Source organism: Labeo rohita, chromosome 13 (assembly GCF_022985175.1).
Source record: "Labeo rohita strain BAU-BD-2019 chromosome 13, IGBB_LRoh.1.0, whole genome shotgun sequence".
NCBI classification, from domain to species: domain Eukaryota; kingdom Metazoa; phylum Chordata; class Actinopteri; order Cypriniformes; family Cyprinidae; genus Labeo; species Labeo rohita.
Genome location: NC_066881.1, coordinates 4376203 through 4386613, shown reverse-complemented (window position 1 = coordinate 4386613; position 10411 = coordinate 4376203). Strand labels below are relative to the sequence as shown.

At 34.6% G+C, this 10411-nt stretch overlaps 1 protein-coding gene across 1 annotated transcript in view; it reads right to left on the bottom strand.

Moving 5' to 3' along the window:
* Positions 1-861: 861 nt before the first annotated feature.
* rps6ka2 (ribosomal protein S6 kinase, polypeptide 2) overlaps positions 862-10411 on the bottom strand; it is a 62217-nt gene continuing 52667 nt past the window's right edge. The window contains exons 14-21 of the mRNA XM_051126304.1: positions 9509-9634; positions 9209-9298; positions 7705-7863; positions 7394-7555; positions 6920-6996; positions 4770-4887; positions 3736-3873; positions 862-2892 (exon numbers count right to left, since the gene is read on the bottom strand). Coding sequence (XP_050982261.1) covers positions 2767-2892; positions 3736-3873; positions 4770-4887; positions 6920-6996; positions 7394-7555; positions 7705-7863; positions 9209-9298; positions 9509-9634 — 996 coding nt within the window. The 3' untranslated portion in view covers positions 862-2766. The remainder of the gene's footprint in view (positions 2893-3735; positions 3874-4769; positions 4888-6919; positions 6997-7393; positions 7556-7704; positions 7864-9208; positions 9299-9508; positions 9635-10411) is intronic.

Sequence of the window (10411 nt, the reverse complement as noted above, 5' to 3'; positions counted from 1 at the left end):
GTATGTTTTAGTATGTGAGTAAAAATTCTGTAATGTGATCGCTACTAAACATTATTGTCACTACTGAAAATGTATTGTCACCACTGAAACATGGGATGTTTGTCAAAAATAAAGTAGGCTATATCAAGTCAAGTCAAGTTGAATTATCTTGAATTATTACCTTGAATTATCAACTAAGATGTTATGATAGTGTTTGGTTCGGTGTATATTCAAACTGATGAATCCTTAACTCTTAAATCTATATGATTAACTTTTTGCCTTTTACGAAGAAATATTGGATTCAAAATACAACAAATCTCATAAATCACATTTGACAATTAAAATTGTAATTGTTATTGATTTAACTATTAAAATGTTTTAATGAAATAACAAAAAGTATATTTACCCAGTAGATGTAAGCAAAATCTTAATAGGTCAATGTAACACTACTTATTAAATTATATATTACTAAGTTTCGGTACTGACAAATTTAAGGAGAGGACAAAGAATATTCATTATAGAATATGAATACATACAAAATTTGTGGAAAAATACATTTTTTTTTCTTTGCACCAATTCTGTAGAATGGCCTATATATTCTAAATGTATAATCTTAACATACACATTGTTTAAAATGAGAGATAAACAATTACTCAACTTAATTCCAATTTTGCAGTTTGTTTAGATACCTGTCGTCATTAATGTCATCAGGATGGAGACAGTATGATTGCAGTCATTTTATTTTCACCTTAAAAAGCTCAGACATCCAAAAATCTGATATGTTTGACATTATGAATGCACTTGAAAACGTCCTTTCTAGGGCACTGTTTGATGTGAATGTACTTGTTTATTTAAATGACGTACTGATAGTACTGGCACACCTTATAGTTGTACCCTATCTATTTCGAGAACTGACATGGTTCACAATTCACTTAAGTACCACACATTAGAGACCAGTTTGATAACATTTTTATGTTGTTTATTTATGAATTGTTGGTATACAAGCCAACATAGGGCATAAAAGTATAATTTCTTTTCTAGCAAGGATCCTAATTCTATTGCTGTTTGGTAGGTAGTCACTGTCTCTACACCTGATGTACAGCATTAACTAGAAGCACTAATGCACTGACATATACCTGTTTTGGGATATTGTTAAAACAGAAGGGAAAAAAAAAATCAGCATCAACAACAACAAAAATGTAAAGCTTTTCACATGTAAAAAATAAGCCACACCAGCAAAAGATAAAGTTTGGCTGAAGGTTCTCAAATAGCCCAGAATGAGCTTCATTTTGGAAAAGGTGTTGATCATATTCATACAAAAATACTGCACTGTCACTTTATCATACAAAATTAAGGTTATTTTATCAGTACTGCTATCATTAGAAGCTGCTACAAATTGTGTATGGCATGCAAATGTAATTTCTGAATATCTTTAAGTAATTTTCACTGAGCAGATGTGCTATGTGTGGAAAACAGATTTCCCAACACATTGTCATGAACTAATGCATACTCTCAAGTTGTGATATTTATTGGAAGAATAATGTAGCACTGGTCAACTTTAACATAAACTAATAGAAGATTTTAACGGATGACTATAACTGTAATAGATAAAAACCTCATAAATCATGTCTTGTGTTTTCAGGATCTTTGATCTAAAGACTTTACAATAAGTTAAATAAATTTTGGTAGTCAAACTGTATTTACATTTTTTTTTACATTTGCATGAAAGTGAAAATACATGCACATGTTTATATTCTAATGTTTTTATTTCTTTGTCATCATTCAATCAATCTAGTGCAAAGGCGTGGCACTTGTTTAGGTTTCATGTTTATGCATAAAGGTCACTTAAAAACAAACAGACAATAAAAAAGGTATTGGATATTTTCAATAAACACATAAATATTTTAATCATTAAACAGAAATATAAATAAACGTGCAACAAAAAAACATTTATAAATAAATAAATTAATCAATAAATAAATCAATCAAACCAACCAACCAACCAATGTAGTGCAAATACGCAACATGAAAAAAATAGAAACATTACAATTAAAAAACAGCTGGTTTTTGAAGTCTCAGCGTTATGTAAGACTAATGAAATCACCAAAAAGATGAAATAAAAAAAGCCAAACTGGGACATTAAAGAAGGTTACTAGTAAAACAAGAAAAAAACAACAACATGAAAGATGTTCTTTGTGCTTTCATTAGCATGTTAGAACTGTTTGTTTGTCATAAAAATACATACTGTACATGGCATGCATGTTCAAAAGATGCTAATAATGCCGGCACGTAGCTTAAGGTGCAGCACCGTCACCATGATCAGACCAGAGCATCTTCTGCTAACTCCTACATGGCTCTAATTGAAGTGTCTGCGTCAAGTAGTAGCAACTTTTACGAACGACTGGGTTTCGGCCACCTGCACACAGTTCGGGAACGATAACTGCGACCTTTTTTATGCACCATTTAAACGAAACACTTCATGATGCTACACTCCTGAAGTTCACAGGGGTGGCTCACACACACAAAAACAGCTTCACGCTCTGAAAGAACTGTTTTTGTGCCCTGACAGCTGTGATGTTTACATCTGGCCCTCATCAATCTCTTGCCATCAGCAGAGACACTTGGCAGATCATTTGTCGCTCTTTGGAGATTGCTCTGACACTCTGTGGTCAATCCAATTTTTCCACTCTGCTCCGGATGCTTTGGCGGTCGTCTGGTGCCTTGTCCGAAGCCTGTACGCTCTGACATTTCTTAAAGCTGTAGAAGCTCATGTGTCTGACTGGAGTGCTATAGACGAGTGGATGTGAGTCTTTTCATGCCTCTTCTCTGAGCCAGACAGGATGAAAGCACTGGCTCTAATTTTGGGGCCTGAGGTGATCGATTCAAAGCAGAGTATGTGGCAGCCATCGCCCCCTAGGAAATGATGTCATAGGATGAATTATTACATCGTAAATTATACAGTGTCAAAGCACAAATAGTGATCTGTGATAATTTAAAGTGACAGTAAAAAACTGTATAAACTGTGTTAGTACACTACAATTCAAGGTTTGGGGACAGTAAGGTTTTCTATTATAGAAATCAATACTTTTATTCAGCATAGGTGCATAAAATTAATGAAAAGTGACATTATATATAGATTAATTATATATAGATTTATACATAGTCTGAAAGCTAAAAAAATCAAAGTACTGAGAAAATTGTCTTTGATGTTGTCCAAATGAGGTTCTTAGGAATAAATATTACTAATCAAAAATGATATATAAGAAAAACCTTGTATATTCAGCTTTACATCACAGGAATATACTACATTTACAGAAGTAGAACATACTTGTTTTCAATTTTATTACTATTTTACAATCTTTAATTTTTTTTACTGTATTTTTTTAATTAAAAAAAACCAAAAAAACAAAAAAAACATCCTACCCTAATCGTATGAATAGTAATGTACTGTCATCCAAAAAATAATTTGTGATTATTATTTGTTGTCTATCCTTGTACATAGCTGGCCTATTTGCTAGCCAGAATTCACTTAAGGGGAATCATTACGAATTATAATGATCACCATTAGTTCCTTTTTAATTATTTCAAAAGAACTATTCATTTCTTTATTCCTGCATTTCTTTTTCATTTCACTGTAAAGTGGAACAGATGCAGTTTTACAGGTAAACATGAGGTGGCGATATTGCACTTTGATAGTGAAGAGTGAATCTGGCAACAGTTCAAATGCAGCAGCAGATGGGATTACAGGAGCAGTACCTTCACCAGTTGCACATCTTGTCTGATCAGCTGGCTCTGAGATAACTGATCGCGGTTTACTATCCAGGGATGTCTGAGAACAAGAGGTGCCGTCAGCCGCTGATGGGGGTCCACATGCAGCATTTTAGTTACAATGTCCTGTTTCCAAAAAAAAAAAAAAAAAAAATAGTTTGTTTTTTGAGGCTGAAATCATTTGGAACCTGATGAAGACGAATTAAAGGATGAAGTGACTTTACAAACTATAGTAAAGACTGAATACTCTGACTGAAGACTGAATATTATTTCTAGAGCTGAGCAAAGAGTGTTATCGGACTAGTTTACCAAACCTTTAACAAACCCAAATAAAACATTTCAAAAGTATTTATTTGTGTCATCACTCAGAAATAAGCACTGTTGTCTCCTTTTATTGCCTTAAATTATAATTTTTGCTGTATATTAATGTGAACAGTAATAAATATTTTTTTTAATAAAAAAAAAAAGAATGCTCACTGAAGCTGCATTTATTTGATCAAAAATACAATAAAACATGAATATTGTGAATATTTTAACAATTTAATTTCTGTGATGCATAGCTGAATTTACAGCATCATTACTCCAGTCTTCAGTGTCACAAGATCCTTCAGAAATCATAATAATATGCTGATTTGGTGCTCAATTATTGCTCAGGAATAAATAACATTTTAAAATATAGAAAACAAACAATTTTATTTTTACTGTATTTTTGGTCAAATAAATGCAGCCTTGGTGAGCATAAAAGTCTCCTTTCAAAAAATATTAATTTTCGAATATGTCATTAAGTAAAATCTATTAATTATTTCAAACTTTTGACTGGTAGTGTAGATAAGTATAAATCAGAAAAAGATTAAATATCTTTCTTATATTTCTTTATTATTAATATTAACTATTGTACCTTATTTATTGCATTAAAAAAGTGTTAACGACCATTTTGAATATTGTCAAAAGGCAGAAAAATGGGTTTATGGGCTATTTGTTGGTCAGGCCTAATCCCAACATGAAAAAATTAGGAAGCTGACCTTGGCTGCGTCAGACACCGTGTCCCAGTTGCCTCCTGACAGGGCAAATTTCCCACTTCCAATGCGAGCCAAGATCTCTTCTGGTGTGTCGTCAGGGCCGTTAGCGAAGGGCGTGAAACTGCAGGACAGAATGAATGCTGAGTGTGTGAAAGAACTTGTGAATGTGCCCTTACAGCGAAACGGTGAGAAGAGAAAGAAAAGAGTGGGCTTTTTTTGTAATACCCCCATTTCCACCAAGGTATTTTTAGCGTACACATATGGCTGGGTCACAAGAGTGAGATGATTTTTTTTTTTTTTTTTTTTTAATGTTCTGATTACACAGAGGTTTAAAGCTCAATCCATAGTCAGGAACATTAAATTGAGAGTGCTGCTTGGCTTCTGATAGCTCTGGCATTGTGTTCAGTACAATTACTCTGTGACTTGACCCGGCTTACCTAGTAATCCCCTCCACCCTGCTCTAGAAATTAGTCCCCTCATCCGGGCAAAGGGAGAAAGGATGTGCTACATAGGGTTTTGATTTGTTTGTGTTGAAAGGTCAATCGTAATGTTGCAGAAAATGAAGAACGTTAAGGCTGGGTTCTTGGGGCAGATTGATGACAGAAACAGTGTTAGCATGCCTAGATAAATATTGTCAGTTCATTTAAAGCAACAGATAGAATCTGTTCATACTGAGATTACATCATGTTTTATTAAAAATTCAATTTGATCAGTTATATATTCATAGCGAAGTGTCATTTAAGCACATTGCAATATCTAGACTAGTCCACGTTTAGCTAAGTAACACATATTCAAAAATCAAATAACATTTAATAAAAAAAGCATTTAATTCATGGGGATGAACAAAAAAACTAGTCCAATTATGAAGCCTCTTATTAAAAGGATGTCAACTTATTTGTATTCTCTTAAGCCTGGAATGCACCAACACTACATGATTTTTGCCCACAATTTTTCACCGATTCACTGTCTGGAGTTGTTGAGGCTAAATGCCAAAAGTAAGAGCCAGTCTACAGATTTGAGTTCACAGATTTATTAGAACCGTGTACAAAGACGGACGAAAAATGAAACGTTGCGATTTTGTAGGTTGATATGGTTAGGAACTATACTCTCATTTCAGCGCAATAATCAAGGAACTCGTCAACTCTGCCGGCTCTAACTCTGCATCTACACAAACTTAGTGCCGGTCACTTTCAGGCACTGTGTAATATCATTGTGCCTGCTGCACCCATGGTACGGCGGCAAAGTTCCTTGATTATTGCGCCGGAATGAGAGTATAGTTCCTAACCATATCAGCCTAGAAAATCGCAACTTTTCATTTTCCGTCAGTCTTAAGAAGAGTTAAGTTTTAAATAGGAAAAATATTGTCATTATATATGGTCATTTTTGAGCAAGATGCTAACGGTCTAATCAGATTCAATGATCTATGCTAATCTATGCTAAAAGTGCTACCGCCAGACCCGGAGATCGGCTGAATGGATTCGAAAACGGTAAAAGTCAACTGTTTAACTCACTCGGCGGCCATCTTTGAAGTGCAGCTCCTATCTCTTTGAATAAGTAAAAACATCAAATTCTCCAAAACTGTTCACCAAGCTTACGATTAAATTTCATATTTGAAATCACCTATGAAATCTGACAAGAACTGCCTCATAAATATTGTTCCTTATGCTCCATAGTGTTAAAAACAGCTTATTTTTCAGGCTAGAATAGCCAGTGCACATGCGCAGTACTGAGCACACGTGTCAGAACGCTGACTGTTTCTATAGCAATTGGGACTTCTAATGGCAGCTGCAGTGACGTGCAAAATAAACATCTAAAAAATGCACATTTAAAGGGCTCCTCTTTTGGTGAAAGTTTTCAGACAGCTTTTAAAATGGCCATCAGACAGTGTGAACACATATGTCAGTGTGCAATGGTCTGATTGACTTGAAATTAAGGTATGTAGTAACAAACACATCAATTGGCTAAGACATCAAGTAGGATAATACATGATTTTTTCTTTTTATAATCTGAGCTCAAAATGGAAGTTGCCTAATGGGTATGTGAGCCTAATAGGCACATTTACATTTTTTATTTCTTTATTTAAAATAAATATCACCTTATAAAAATAATTATCAAATAAAATAAATATCAAAATGATATATGTGTTAACTTACCCTGCCAGCATGGTGTACAGTAAGATTCCCAGACTCCAGATATCGCAGGCGGCATCATATCCTTGTTTCTTCAGGACCTGTATTAATCACAGGTATGTTGTTGTAAATTTAACATTATATCATAAAACACTTTTAAAAAATGCTTAGATCTCATTTTGATTGGATAAGTTGTGTTTAAAAATATAAACTTTGAATAAACGTTAATTTTAGCACAGAAAATGGGGTCATGCCTAAATTCACCATATGCCTGTGGTAAACCATTGTAATTGTCAATAAAACAATAAGGATTTATCTAATAGTAGATATTTAGACAGCAGTATATTTTAAAAGCAAATGCTATTTTAAATAACTTTACATGTGTGTGACTTGTTTTATAAATACTAAAAAAATACAGTTTTTCAGAAACATATAAATCATAACACTGAAAAAAAAAAAAAAATATATATATATATATATATATAAATATAAAAGTACCTCAGGGGCCACAAAGTTTGCAGTGTAGCATGGTGTCATGAGCAGACCATTTTCAGCCCTTAACTGTTTGGCAAACCCAAAATCACATATTCTGATGGACTCTGGGTCACCTGTTTCATCGACATACAGGATGTTACTGGGCTTCAAGTCTCGATGCACAACCTGGACACAGATGAAGAAACAGTGATGCAGTACATTTAACAAAGTGCCCACAATGTGTGTAATTGGCTGTATTTATGGCACTTTTATCTTCATAATCAACTAAACAAGTAAATATTTAGCATCTCCACTGTGACCACATGCAAACTGACCCCCTGTGAATGCAGATACTCCACAGTCTTGGTGATGGTGCAGAGCACAGCTGAGGCCTCACGCTCTGAGAAACACTTCTGCCGCAGGATCCGGTCCAGCAGCTCTCCTCCTCTCATCAGCTCCATCACCAGATACACAAACTTGCCGTCATCATAGACCTGCAGTACACAGCACAGCTCATTTGCTCCATCACACTGCAGTGATGCAGCTTTCAATCACAGACATCAGCAGACCAGAGAAAGCCCAGGAGCGCGTACGCAACCAGGAAAGAACTTTTGAAACTGGATCAATGGTAATGCAGGTTAACATTTTAAGACAGCTGAGATAAAGGCCTTAAAAGACATTAAACATTCTGTTAGTAGGCTGGAGTGTTTGGCAAAATTCAGAATTTGAGAATGAGCTCCTTTTTTCGATCCAAGAATTTAATCGGAATTGACTACAACATACAGGATGTTGAATTGGAATGACAGGAACAGAAATTTGAAACTGGAGGTTCATTAGTTCATTAGCTATCACTGCAAAAAATGCTTTTTTTCCCTCAGCATTTTTGTCTTGTTTTCTATTACAAATATCTAAAAATCTTCTATCTTCTTAAATCAAGATAAAATTACTTGAGAAGCAAAATGACTTAATAATAAGTCTTGATTTGTGAAACAATTCTGAAATGTTTGTTAGTTTTGGCTTATAACATGAAAAAAGATCTGCCAATGAGGCAAGAAAAATAATGTTGTTCTCTCTTTTAATTAAGATTATTTTTCTTACCTCATTGCCAGATATGTTTTTCTTGTTTTATGCAATAACTTTTTTTCATCCAATTGATTTGGCATTTCTCTAAACTAAAAGTTTTGTCAATGCTATTTACACCAAATTCAGACTTAACTTCATCAGACTTAATTTTCATCAAAATGAATGATATGAGCAAATCAGAAATGCATTATTGAAAACTGAACTTTATGAAATAGTAAACAAAACCTCTATTAACTAATTTTATCAGTAACACTACACAATAAGATTAATTAGCTAACAGGAACTAAGAATGAACAATACTTCTACAGCATTTATTAATCTTAGTTAATGTTTAAATTTCATCATTTACTAATACTTTATTAAAATCACAAGTTGTGTTTGTTAACATTAGTTAATGCACTGTGAACTAACATGAACAAACAATAAACGACTGTGTTTTTGTTAACTAATATTAATAAAGATGAATAAATAGTGTAATAAAGGTCATTGTTCGTTCATGTTAGTTAATACATTAACTAATGTTGACAAATGACACCTTATTGTAAAGTGTTACCATTTTATCTTCATGATAAAATAATAGATCTTCAGATCTACTTAGACAAATAGTCAAATCCATGAGTTCAATTTTGAAACTCTAAATATAGATTACAAAATCTGATGATTAAATTCTCAAAAATACTCAAATACCTGGCCTAGTAGGGGGTCTCCATATAACTGAAGTAGTATTTCTTAGTTTTATTTCAAAGTGTGACTCACATCTTTCAGAGTAATGATGTTTGGGTGCTGGCCGTATCGCAGAAGAATCTCGATCTCTTCAGACGGGTCCTTCTTGGCTCTGTCAATAATCTGAAATGAAGTGGGCTGGTCACAGCGGTGTCTGATAAAGCTTCGACTGACACTGAGTGATGCTGTCCTCTATGGCAATTCATCAAAATACTCTTATGAAACAGCCACTGCTTCTGCTGTTCACTAAATAACACTCTGCACCATGTGTTTTGTCACACAAAGAGAATTTAATGGAATCTGGTGCTTTCAAAGATTAGATTTCACACATACTTTGACAGCATACTCCACACTGGTGATTCTGTGGACACATCGTTTGCAGACCGAATACGCTCCAATGCCGATATCCTCCTTCAACTCATAGCCGTCAGTGAAATGAATGTTGTTGCCATGAAGTTGCTGCAGTAAAACAACACACATGAATATAATGATAATTTATATGACATTATGAGTGGTAAAATGAGAACATTACTTCAGCTATGGACACTAACTTTCCACTAACAGCCCTGAACAGTTTTATCATTTATTGTAATCTAATGCAGTGGCATTCATACATTTTTAATTGTGGCTTCACTGCCTACTGTAGATGATGTTTTAAACCCAAGCATCATACAGCACACGCACTGCACTGACTGTCCTCCAGGAGTAGTGTCTTGCTCAAAGGCACAATGATGATAATTCACATCTCCCTTCAGGGGTTTGACCACTACAACCTTTCATTTGCCAGCCCACATCTGTAACCTCACCCTGTATACCTAAAACTAGGACTGGGTGATAATTCGATAATTATCGCCATATAATTTCCCTCGATAAAACGATATGAAAAGTTCGATAAATGTTCGATATAATTTTATGTGCCAAAAGCAGAACGAAACAGTGCGACTCATTTGAATTGCGCCATAAGGATGGTTTATGCGCTCGGACCGAAGTTCAAACTGTGCAAGCTCACTAGAGAAGATGCATTTATTATCTTAGATGTGGCCTGGAAAAACCGAGCGCGTCGCACCGCATGTGTGTCGCGACTGCGTTGCTTCCGTTATGAGCGCAGCTGCCGCGCGCCTACATTTAAAATAACGAACTAGAGCGCGCAAATGACGCAATATGTGAACGGCTCCGTCACGCGAGCACTAAACAGCGCTGTGAGATCCAGTGTGAAACACTTGAATTCAGCGATGA